Source organism: Lepisosteus oculatus, chromosome 29 (genome assembly GCF_040954835.1).
Source record: "Lepisosteus oculatus isolate fLepOcu1 chromosome 29, fLepOcu1.hap2, whole genome shotgun sequence".
Taxonomy (NCBI): domain Eukaryota; kingdom Metazoa; phylum Chordata; class Actinopteri; order Semionotiformes; family Lepisosteidae; genus Lepisosteus; species Lepisosteus oculatus.
Genome location: NC_090724.1, coordinates 4,438,186 through 4,450,691, shown reverse-complemented (window position 1 = coordinate 4,450,691; position 12,506 = coordinate 4,438,186). Strand labels below are relative to the sequence as shown.

At 42.0% G+C, this 12,506-nt stretch overlaps 1 protein-coding gene across 1 annotated transcript in view; it reads left to right on the top strand.

Annotated features, from left to right (window-relative positions):
• Positions 1-2,332: 2,332 nt before the first annotated feature.
• The window catches only part of jak3 (Janus kinase 3 (a protein tyrosine kinase, leukocyte)), a 29,260-nt gene continuing 19,086 nt past the window's right edge, over positions 2,333-12,506 (top strand). The window contains exons 1-6 of the mRNA XM_015365755.2: positions 2,333-2,474; positions 8,471-8,693; positions 9,408-9,531; positions 11,044-11,161; positions 11,386-11,531; positions 12,017-12,317. Of these exons, the coding sequence (XP_015221241.2) occupies positions 8,498-8,693; positions 9,408-9,531; positions 11,044-11,161; positions 11,386-11,531; positions 12,017-12,317 (885 nt within the window). The 5' untranslated portion in view covers positions 2,333-2,474; positions 8,471-8,497. The remainder of the gene's footprint in view (positions 2,475-8,470; positions 8,694-9,407; positions 9,532-11,043; positions 11,162-11,385; positions 11,532-12,016; positions 12,318-12,506) is intronic.

The following is a 12,506-nucleotide window of genomic DNA, read 5'->3' as shown; positions in this document are numbered from 1 at the left end:
TCTCATTCCAACTACCTGTGAACCTTTTTGGACAGAAGCCAGCTACAGTATAGGAAGGTTTTCAGCCTGGTTTCAGAACTGTGTGAAGCAACAGAGGAATTTGGGAAGTTACAGCTTTTCCCAAAATAATCTTAAATGACTTACTGCACAAATGCAAATACAACTACCTCCGCATTCTTGAAGTAGGAGGAAAGGAAACGCTGGATACATTTTTTTAAATATTTGCTTCCTTCAGTTACAAATATAACACTACAATCTGACTAAGGATAAGTTTGCAGTTTCTAACTTAAAGCCTTTACTATGAATTGATGCTTCTTGTGCTATCAGTCACTACTACTTTCAGTTGCTATTACGTCTGTTCGAACAGAAAAGGCTTCTGAAAAGACTGGTTGATGCTCTCTGCCCAAAACCATTCCAAGCTGCCGTTTGGTGTGCTGTAGAAGAAAATCACGTGATGCAGTGGACATAACCACTCGTAGAAAAAGGCATGGTATGAAGAAACATTTGAACTTTTCAGTGCTGGCAGAATCAAAAGATAGCTAAAATCTTTAAGCAGAATTGGCAGCATTCCATGAAATGTCAAGCTGCACTGGAATGCAAAACTTTGTTCAAAGCAGGAGACAGAAATATTCTACTCCGCTAAAAATGCATTGACATGCTTATAGGGCTCTTCAGTTGACGGGTTGGAGACGTCTGGCCTAGACATTCAAGTTCTGCTTGAAATTGCACTGAAAGCTGGGTAATGTTCTTTCACGATTTTATCTACCACGGCGGAGTCAAAACAAGAGAATGGCCCTGAAGTTTCAGAAAGGAGTTGGCTTACTTCAGAATTTCTGGGAAAGGGGACTGGCTTTGAGATAAATGCAGTCTCTGGTACTGAAGCCAAGTGGCTCTGCATTCCGAACTTCACACAGGAAGTTCGTAGGGGAGCGATTAAAAACATGGTCTGAGCAAGGGAAGGATAGCTTTGATTGGTGCACATCTCGACTCTGCCTGCACCCTGCCTGCCGCTCACAGACGCAAAAGAGCAAAAGGAAACCACAACTTGAAAAACTGCACAGAGTGCAAGGAAAGAAGATAAATACTCAGAAAAGGCCACAGTGTGTACTTCTAAATTTAACTAGTTCATACTCTGCACAGTGTATTTTAGTAAGCCAGGCAAGAGTTGCGCAAAATGTTTACGTCATTGTTAGAGAAACAGGCTAAGTCCCTTCTTTGAGGATATCAGTAATGCTATTCAGTGGGTTGTAAAAGCCCTTGTGCTTATGAAGGCCGGCAATCATCTCAGGTGGGAGCAGCCCCAGTGTCCGGAGGAATGTTCTGGAATTGAAAACCTTATAGGTTAGGACAAGTTTTCCTCCTTTTCCCCGCACGTGGAATTACTATCTGCTGACTCGGGCCCAACCAACAATTCTCAAGTCAACGCCACAGTGCAAATGGACAGCATGAGCTCTGAATCTTACACCTATACGAACATAAGAAAGACTGAAAACAAGACGCCATGTCCATGATATTATGAAACCATCCCCCCTTCCTATTCCCTATTCCTTTTAGGATTTTATATACTCCTTTGTTCTAGACTCTAGATTTCATGGCTTTGCTCTTCCTGTATGTCATCGTGCTTTGCACTATTTTGCGTATTGTAAAAGCTACAGTTAGAGTTAGCATTGACTGTTGGAATATGATGTTCTTCCGTGTCGACAGGGTTACTGAAAAAGGGGCAAGGACACCCCGACTGACTAAAGCCCACCTTGTACCGATGGCACTTTGCCAGGTGTATACTGCCACCGAGGGAATGACCCACCCAGGCTCCAGCCAGTGATATACACACACAGACCTCGACCAGCCCACTTCCACCCATTGAACCCCTTCAGTCTCTGTAACAACGGTCTTCTGGTGGCAAAGTCCCCAGTTCAATTCACACTGCAGTTGCTGAAGCAACATCATCAATCTCTCTTATTTCCAAAGCATCCCATGGTGACTCACGGCCCAAGTGGTCAACTGAAAAGAGGAAAACAGGGCCCAGTGTCCATTCACAAAAGATGCCATTAGTAGGAAGTTAGTTTTAGAGTGACATGCTTCATCTGTGAATATTGTGAGGCGAAAGTCATGAGAGAGTGCACAGGCTTTGTTAACACCTGCAGCAGCTTACAGTGATGGACAGAGCAGAACCGTTCATTTTGGGGTTCGGACCATATGGCTTCTCCTGTTGTCTCTCAGCATTGTTTACGTACAAAGTGGGAGGGGAGAAACAGGCTGATGCTGACGGTAAATGAAGCCCGGAAACGGTGCTTCTCTGTGGGTAGTTCCAAACAGGAAACCATACCACTCACCTCGCCTACCCCTTCAGAACACGCAGATACGCGAAGGAACTCAGACAATCTACTGACTCTAGCACTAAGCCAAGAGAACTAAAGCTTACATGGATTATCAACAGCTCACCCAGGCTGCCCCAAAGAGAGACGCTCTGTGAGGTAACTCAACAAAACCCTTTCCTCTTTGTTCATCCTGTAGCAGGGGAGATGTGGGGGGGGGTCTCGAGTTTCTGTTGTGGGCCAAATAGTCACGAAAAAAAAATGTAATCTCTTTGACCAGTGGTTTAGAAAAATCAGGTGGATGAGGGTTAAACAAAGCAGACCCTTTGTTTGGGAAAGATGAAAAGAACGGGAAGTGGACATTCCACTTCACTCTCCTGCTGGGAACAATGATTCTCAACTCCGAGAATTCAGACTCCAGGTGCTGTAGGTGAATGTAGGTGGAGTATTTCTAAACACTCTTGGATGTAAATCTGATAAATGTGTTCCTTAGTCTGTCAGGTGCATTTTGAGCAGTGCAGCATATTAAATACATGTGGAAAAATGCCAACAAACATTTATGATCACATCTTTCTCTACCTACAAAGGTGATGTGTATTCACGATTCTCAGCAGGTTCATCAATGCTTTTTGAAGTTTCTGCATGACAAGAATCTTAAAATCTGGTAAAAATCTGGAGGAATATTTCTGGGCTTTCATTATCTTAATTTTAGTATAGGATTTATTCAATATATGCTCTTCAAAGCAGTAACAACAACAAGAAGGGGGTTTATCTATTCATATTTTTGACTTGTGATCCTTTGGTTGGACATTCAGGTCAAAAGCTCACTAAATGTGACAGGGGAGTAGGACCAAGTGGTGGAAACTGGCTTGAGCCTGAACTACTGCACTCAGTCTGATTGTTCTAGAAGCTAAGTACTGCATGGCCTAGAAAACTCAGCACAGGAACATGAAGCATTTAAGCATATTTCATGAATTAACTGACCAATCAGTGGATTACTTCAACATATTGTTACAGATGTGGGCTGTGACACGGTTATAAAATGGGGAGGTTACTAATTCAGATAATAATCAGGGTCTGACACCAGCTTTTTATGCAAGCAAATAATAACTTCACCACTTTTTATGAACTCTACTGTAAATAACACCACTGTACAACACCCAATGTTACACAACATACACAAGTTAGATTGAAAGGATACGTACAATTCAGTGAGTTTCAGACTCCAATGGTTAAAAGCTATTGAAGATCCCAGAATTCTATCCTTAGACTCTAAATACACAAAACACCTTTATAGGCCATAGAGAGAGAACTTGTCTCCTGACCAGAACTAAATTTCCCTGTCCAAATGGGAGTTATTTTATTCAATTTACATAAAGGCATCCCTAAAATAAGAGATGTTTTTTACTTTTTTCTGCAATTAAGGAAATCAGAGTTTCAATACAAATAAAACAGTAAATGTCTTCTTTAATACAATTCAGAGTCAGGAATGATTTCAGAACTCAAATCACCTGGACAGAATCTGGTTTCAAGTTGAATTTCTCTTGGTGATGTGCGTGATGATGGGTGATGACGATCATTATCTTTCTTCCTGTCTGTTCTCGTTGTATGCCTGTTTCTCTATTTGTGCTCTAGTCCATACCTATGGTAGCTGGCTTAATGACCTCACCCGGAACCTTCCTGTCACAGTTGAATATTTCTGTTCTAATATGCGCAACATAAAGATTTAATAGGGGCTTTATTTAAGCTGAGTAAAGTATTAGGATATGTGTCTTCCTGCATGTTTACATACCCCATGTACCAAGAACGGCTACATAAATCAGCCACACAATATCCAACCCACCTGACTAAGGCAGTCAAACTGAGAAGTGCGCTCAAGCCAATCATTCAATGCAACAATATCTAGAGACCCTTTTTCTTCTGATCCTCTCATTGCACTGTCCTATAAAGCGCTTTGTGCTGTTCATTATTAGATAAAACAAAATGTTTTTTTTTTAGTGATAGGTTTCTTCATGGGAAAACCTGAACGATTATACTCAGAATTTTTTCAAGGACGACTCATTTAAGAAGAGAAAGGGGGATAACCAGAATTCTACACTGTAGTTTCAGTTCACAAAAAAAGAAAATATCTTTCAGATTCATGACTCATAATTCAAAGAATTCCTAATACAGTCTCCCCCCGGCTACTGAGCTACACACAAGATTCTCGCAAGTGCATACTTCTGATATTTACTCAAACAGTAGCCACATTCATTTTCATACATTTGTGTCATATTAATTAAATTAGACCTGTCTCATTTAGTCAGTAATTTGATCACAAAACCAACCTTTGCCCGCAACAACATGTAGAAGGTTTTAGAGCTTAAAAATCTTTAGGTACTGTAGATTGCATCCTTATATTGGCCCTGGTGGATATTTTAAAGTTATGGTTGTTTTGTTTTTACTCAAAGGTTTTGTTTTTAATCAAATGTTTAGCTTGTTTTTAAGTCATGCTAATATCAAGAACAGGAACAAAGCATCCTGGATAGCTAAAGTGATCCTTACACTAAAAATCTTAGAGTGGTTTCTAAAAGTCAGGAGAAAAATCAATGTCCAGTCAGAGATGGTCTAAAACTTTTGCAGTGGTATTTGTTTTTCTCATTCCCTTAAAATATTTGGTGATCGCTTTGTGTTATCCAGAGAACCGTAAAAGTTTGCTTCAGCATTCTATCACAAGATCATAATAAATTGTAGTAAAAAAAAAAGAGGCAAATTCATGGTACGTCACAGAAAGGGATGGTATAAAAAAAAATTAGAACTCATTGCAAAAAGACTGAAATTTTGGTTCAAGATATGGGAAAATTGTGACCACAAAAAACACAGCAGCTAGGTCCTTTTTTGTTCAAATGTGCTTTTCCTTTGATTGAGCATTTAGTGACGGCTCATAGTTCTGCCTTTCGTCCCCATGTTTGGATTCCCTCCGAGCAGTCTCGTGTCCCTCCTCCTCCCACACATGCTCAGAGACCAGCTCTGATCAGCTGTTTTATCCATATGTACCGATGCAAGGAGTCACAGCGCAGACCAGTGAGGGTCTGAGAGTAATTTAATTGGGTTGAAAACAACCGTTCCTGGAGACAGTGAAGGAGACACCCACAAAGTGTGTTTCCCACGGTGCCCCAAACTACAACAGTGTTACAGAGGGATATACAGTCCATCTCACCTTGAGCCACATGCTTTCTGCCTTGCCCTCACCCTCACTTAGATAGAGGGCTTTCTGATAATGGAAGGATGGCTATTTTAGTGATTTTTATTGCCATTGAATAGGTGACGCATTTGGGATATCAGTGTGGTATCAGCTAATAATACGAATCATGTATAAAAAAAACACAATAATACTGATGTAATTTAAGGTAAAAGTGAGTCCAGTACTCAGTTATTCAGTTCTCTTGTAATGTGTAGTCCAGTCTTATTGCAATGAGTCATCAGCTTCCTGCTCGATTTCTTTAATCAGGAGCTCCACAGAAGGCTCACGTATACAGGTCAGCTTTCTTCAGTTTGCACAGATGCTTTTTTTAAGAAACAGAGAGTGGCACATGTGGTGAACGACAGAGGAAGAAGCAGTTACGAAAGAGGATGAGTGAAAACAGCAGGTGACAAACTTTAAACTTCAAACCTCTGCATAAAAACTCCCCCACCCCCACCCCCACAGCAGTGGTCTCCATCTTTTGATGACCAGTCCTCCAGAACCCAGTTTCTCTCCTGCTTCTGTTCTGTCGTCAACCCTACAAACCAACCAAGCTTTGACACTTCAGGACTGTGAAAATGAAGAATCACTTCCTGCACATCTATGACACATCACAACATTTTTATGATAAAGAAACTAGTCAGTTGATTTCAGAGAGGTGATGAGAGAAACAAGGGTTAAGGAGCAGATTAGCAAGCAGACTCTATGCAAAACTATACAAGCACAGTTTAAAAGACTCACCTCTGCTCCTGTGCAAATAACTTTGGTGAGGCTGGAATAAAAAAAAAATCTTTAATACGTCCTTAAATAGCAACATTCAGCCAACTCAAAATGTCACAAAGACATTAGATTTTGAGTTTTGTGTACTGTATCAGTTGTTTTTAATTATTATTTAATATGAGTTGATTTTTTTTTAATCAAGACCTGTTCATGGAAAGAGAAGTGATACTTAAGATGCCTCAGAAAAAAATAGTTTGCAGTAGTTCATTTAAAGTTGATGTCTCACTCCAGTCGTCTTGACCTTTTCTGTTATAAGCTTTTTTTCTGCGCCGATGGGTTGGTTTTTTCTTGCCTGTTTACAAAACCATATGCTCCACTTCTGAAGCAGCCTGCTGATGCACAATTATACTGTTTGACCCATTTCACGTCTTTTTTTCCTAATATTCTCCTTCGTGATGCAGGCAGCACATGAAGCAAGTGCACATTCTGTTGCTTGATTCCTGCCCCCAACAGGCAGCATATTCAATCTGTCACTTCAAAATAATTGACTATTAATGATTTATGAAAATTGCTGAAGTGGTACATTTAGGCAAATCGCTGGTTTGACTGAATTAAGTGCTCATGTCAGCAGAAGGACCTCTTGACCCTAGAGGAGTGCCATTGTACACCACTAGTTTAATAACTTCAAAGCCAGTGGAGAAGGAAAAAGTTAATTCCACTCATGTGCAAAGTCTGCCTCCTGCTAGGAAGAATACTTGTTTTTGACTCGGGGTTGCGTTTGTATGAACTTTGCATCAGGAACAAGCTCCATGTTTAGGGTAACAGTACCAGAGGTGAGAACATCTCAACACCAAAACCCACACTGTGCTGACACATTGCACACATTTCCTCAGCTGTTCTCTGCCTGGAGAAAAACAACTGCAGGGGATTTTTGTTATGAAAGAACAGGGGATGTCTGCCATATTTGTTGTGCTGAAGAGGAGCTCCAGCAGATCAGATGCTTCATGACAACTTAATGGCAAGATTACAGTATTTTTATTCATGTAAACCAAAATCTCTTTCTTAGAGTTCGCTTTTGTGCTAATTTGTGATGAAAGTCTGCAGGTGAGAGAGGAGCTGACCATTATACAGTAAGTCACAGAGGAGGGATCTCAGCCAGATCCTTTTGCTACCAGCAGAAACAGAAAATGACAAACTTTCTACACTCCAACTGTTTCCTGCCACAGGGACACTTTGTTGAAACTGAGAGTTGAGGGGGGGAAACCAGAATGCAGCATCATAGTTTCATTTAACTGTTAAAAAACCCAAGAACTTCTCATTTATTAATTGTTTCATTATTCAGACAACTCTAAACAACCCCTACCACTCCCCCAGCTTATCACAAGATAATTTGGGTTCTTCCTGCAAGTTTCACCTTCATCTCAGGAATACCTGAAGACAGTAAGAATCAAACTCAGTCCCCACTCAGGGGGAACAATGACATCATAAAGCCAGTTTATGACAACACTCTACCACATGACACTAGTAGGTTACTGTAGCCTTCACAGCCCTAAACCATGTTAGGGTGCCATCATCACGATGATTCCAAAAACATGTCATGGAAATAATTATGGTTGAAGAAGGAGTCACACTGGCTTTGATAAATTAGTCTTTTAAGGTTGTGGATAGGTTATGCATTCTTTCGACTAGAATTGTTGTTTTAAGTGACAGAATTAAGCAAATGGTATATCACACAAAACAGCAGCCAATACAGGAAATAACAGATTAGGGATTAATACATAAAAGATTCTAGTATATCCACAAGCCCAAGATAACACATGGATTGTAACTGTGCACATGAAGCCAGAAAAGAGTTTTCCCAACTGAGCAGGGAGAAAGTTCAACAGAACAGATTCTGCCTAACTGATATGACACCAAGAGTATGATGCAGTGCCCTTCTCAGAAAACCACTGTCCTATCCCTCACTTCAATTCTGACTAGTGCTGTAGCTCTAGTAACAGACCTGCACTCTTCCAAACACAATGGCTTGCTGTTGAAAATAAACAAAGTGAATCGTTTCAGGAAGTGCTTGCGCGAGGCTGGGGGATTTTCGAGCATTTGATGAGACTGTGGTTTTGGAAACGTGGCAACAGCAAAAGTTGCCCGAGAGCAAATCTGCGTTTTGGTTCCGTCTCCTGACTTACTCTCAGCCATGCACCTGTCTGCCTGACAGGCCCAGAGCACCCCTGCAGTCTGCTGCATGGACCTCCAGCAGGATGCTGAGAACATGCCCCTAGTGAATCGGGAAAGAATGGACAGCCACCGGTCCAGCAGTGGCCCCGGCCTCCAGGTGCACCTGTACCATATTCCGGCGGAGAAAGGGGAGTCGGCGCTTTGGTTCCCCGCCGGACAGATATCGGCTGAGGAGGTCTGTGTTGCCGCTGCCAAGGAATGTGGTAAGACTGCAACCAAAGTGGGCAGAAGGTGGAGCTCTGCCTGTGTTACTGCTTTGCATTTCCCACTCTTATTGCAAGCAAAAGTAGAAGATCCTCTTCTGACTAGTAATTAAGAATGCATATATAATATAATATAATAAGCACATATACGTTTTTGTAGGGACAGCACAATGGCACAGTAGTTTGTATTGCTGCTTCGCAGTGGTGAAGCCTTGGGTTGCTACCAGCAGGGAGTCTATCAGGCCTACTGGTAGTTTAATTGGCTTCGGGAGAAACTGGCCCTGGTGTGTCTGTTTGCTCTTAAGGTGGACTGGTGTCCCGTTCAGGGTGTATCCTACCTTGCGTCCGCTGCTTGCTGGGAGAGGCTCTGACTGCCTCACAACCCTCGATAGGTTGAAGCAGTTAGAAAATGGAAGGATGGCTTTTTTTTTCTGGATTTCAAACTGGAGTTCTAAGGAATAGCCCATGTATAACGTGATCAGGAAAGCTTGGCAAATGAATGTCTTGTTTGTGACTTGTTGCAAATTCTTATTGCACTTGTTGCACATACAAAACAAAGCTTTTAGAAACTGTGGCTTGTTACCAAAGAACCCCAAGACCATGTCACTGGGGTCTGGGAATCTGTGAATAAGCAGTCAGCTGTTTCTGTTGGTTGTGGGTGCTCGAAACCCCAGCTAGCTGGCAGTATGAGCTGATCTGTGTCTCTTCTCCCAGGTATCCTCCCCGTGTATCACAGTCTCTTTGCCCTGGCTTCTGAAGACTTCTGCTATTGGTATCCCCCAAACCATATTTTCAGTGTGGACGACTACACAAACTTCACCATTCACTTCAGAATCAGGTGACCTACCCTTACTATGCTAGACAGGTGCAACCAACTGTAATTGTTGTAAAAATTGTCTATTGTAATCTTATTAAGCCGGTAACATGAATGATCTATTAACTCAATGGATCGGTCGATAAACTGCCAACTGATATCAGAATCTGTCTCTTGCGCTCATTTAACTAGAGGTGCTGTTCATGCAACATTAATAAAAAAAAACAATTTCGTTCTTGCAGCTTAAATATAAAATCTAAATTGACAACTTCACACGACCTTATCTTTCCCTCTATGTACTATCTTGTGATTTTGCCTGCTTATCACACCACTGCTACACAGGAACAAGAACAGCAGAAAGGTTACAAACAAGGAGAGCCCATTCCACCCATACAAACCATTTGCTAGTAGCTAATTTATCTGAGCATCTCATCCAGGCATTTCTTGAAAGAAGGCAGGATTTGTATTGATCGGTGTTGTATATTCAAGTTCTCATCAGAGCCTCGTGTCCATCGCTTCTATGATGTGTAGGCCACAGAGAGCTTACTTTCATTCAAGATTACAATTGCCATTACAGCTTCATAGAAACCGAAAGATGAGGTTATAGTACAGGCTTCAGCCAACAGGAATGAATTTCAAGACAAATTTTGGCTTATTAACGAGGAGGTTTTTTCTGATTCATGTAAAAAATTACTTCTTAAGATTTAATCACTAGCCTCATGGCTAATATAAACCCATGTTAGAATGCATAACAGTGTCCTCATGAGATCACTATTTCCCTTCACTAACTTTTGAGACAGGAGTGTGCGTCTCCCTGATTCATGAAAGGGTTTCCCCAGTGTCATCTGAGGAGCGATCATAGAGTAAGCGCTCGTAAATAAATAGCCAACCCTTGTAAGAAGACTCTCCAATGCAAATGTCAAGTGTAGGTGTGATGTGTCATGTACTTTCCTGTTATTTCATTTCTTATATGTTTCCCAGCACATTGAAAGGAATAAGTGTGATTTTGTTTTGTTTTCTTTCCTCCCTGAAGATTTATAATTTCAGGAGTTTGTCAAACATTAATATCGCACAGCTTAAACTGCTCCTATAACAATTTGAAAAATCACAGTATTTTGCTTTTTGGTTTTAAAAGGAACAAAGCTATAAAGGCATCACATAGTGGCAAATAAATGGAACAATTAGCAGTTAGCTAGGCCACCCCAGCACAGATACAGCAGCCTGTCACTGCAATGGAAGACTACATTAAAATAACTATAAGGCCCCTTTGTTCACATCAAATCCAAATCTACTCATTGTTTCCATACATGACAACATGTACTGTATTAGAAAACCAGAAAACCTTTCTTTTTTACAGAATGAGAAATACCTCCTAAGAGATTTTGAATAGATGCGGCAATTAAAAAGCTTTGGCGGACAGTAGCATAGTCCAGGAGCTGGACAGGGAGCGTCTGCATGCAAAGGAGGGAATCATACCCTTTCTCACAAATGCTATCTGACTTTTTAACAACTGTGATTTATCTTTGTGTTTTTAAGGTTTTTTTTCTCCAACTGGTTCGGGCAGGGAAACAGGAAGTCATATCGCTATGGGCTGGCGAAGAATGGAATCACAGCGGTTCTGGACTACAGTGTCATTGACTATCTCTTTGCTCAGGTACCAAATATCAGTTCCAGAAACAGGACTACTGCAATTACACAATTTACAAGAAAAAAGAATGTACATTGTCCAGCACTATTTAAAAAGTTTTGTGTTATTATAATATATCTTTTTAAGCCTTGGTCAGTGACTTTTTCCCCACTAGAAACAGTTTTTGAGTTTTTGTTATAGGTCCTTCTCACTTTGTTGTTGGGGGGGTGTGGGATTTTGGGTCTTTGCAGACACGATGCGATTTAGTTGCCGGCCAAGCAGGGCTCTCTCCTCCCCTCAGCGCTCAGGAAGAGTGTCTGGGGTTGGCTGTGCTGGACCTGTGGAGACTGGCCAAGGAAAGCAACAAGAGTCTGAAGGAAATCTGCAAGAAAGTCAGGTACAGGACTCTGGCATATATGAAGAGAGGGAGGACATAATGAAGGATGAACTCTTTCTGGGCCAAGAGACGTGTCTCACAGAGTAATTCACATAACAACCATCTAGATCTCCGTTTCCTCGCATCTGGATCAGGGAACCCCATGTCCTGTCTTTGAAGGGCAACAATCATATAATGTAGGCTTTGTTGGTCTTCTGAAAAACATGAGCTGCACCAGACCTGAAGACGAGGAGCTACATGAGCACCTCCTGCACAGGTCTGAAGCTGCTGATGACTTAAAGAGATACACAAACTCTGCAGGACTTGTCCTTGAGGATCAGATCTGGGAAGTCCTGATACAGGTAGACTTGGCACATCTATACAGGAGGCCATGTGATTCCCCGATACAGGTAGAGCCAATGTAAAGCCCTTATTCAGGTAAGCTTGGAACATTTACAGTATATTGTAGGCAATGTGAGATCAATTTGGCCTGTTTGTCATTTCAGCTATAAGTCATGCCTACCAGAAACACACCGGCAAGAGATCCAGCAGCTGAGCCGTCTGGCTCGGTACCGCATCCGCAAGACCCTGAAGCGCTTCCTGCGCAGGATTGGCCGCTGCCCGGTGGGCAGCCACAGCCTGAAGCTGAAGTACCTGATCGAGCTGGAGGCCGTGGAGCCATCCTACGGCACGGAGCAGTTCCAGGTCCAGGACCCGGCCTGGACGCAGGAGCCAGAGAGGCCCGTGTTCAAGTTCATCCAGGTCTCTGGAGAGGGCGGGATACAGATGAGAGTCAACAACATTCAGGTGGGGGTGCCATTTCGCAGCCCAGCCAGCATCTGCATTTCAGCTTTCTTTAGAAAATGCAATCGTTCCCATATGAATTTGTGAAGCAGTGGAGTGGGATACCCAAGACTACTAATGCACACTGCTGTTTCAGAGAGCACCAGGCAACCTCACTGAGGAACAAGACAGACTCTTCCAGGATCTCCTCTC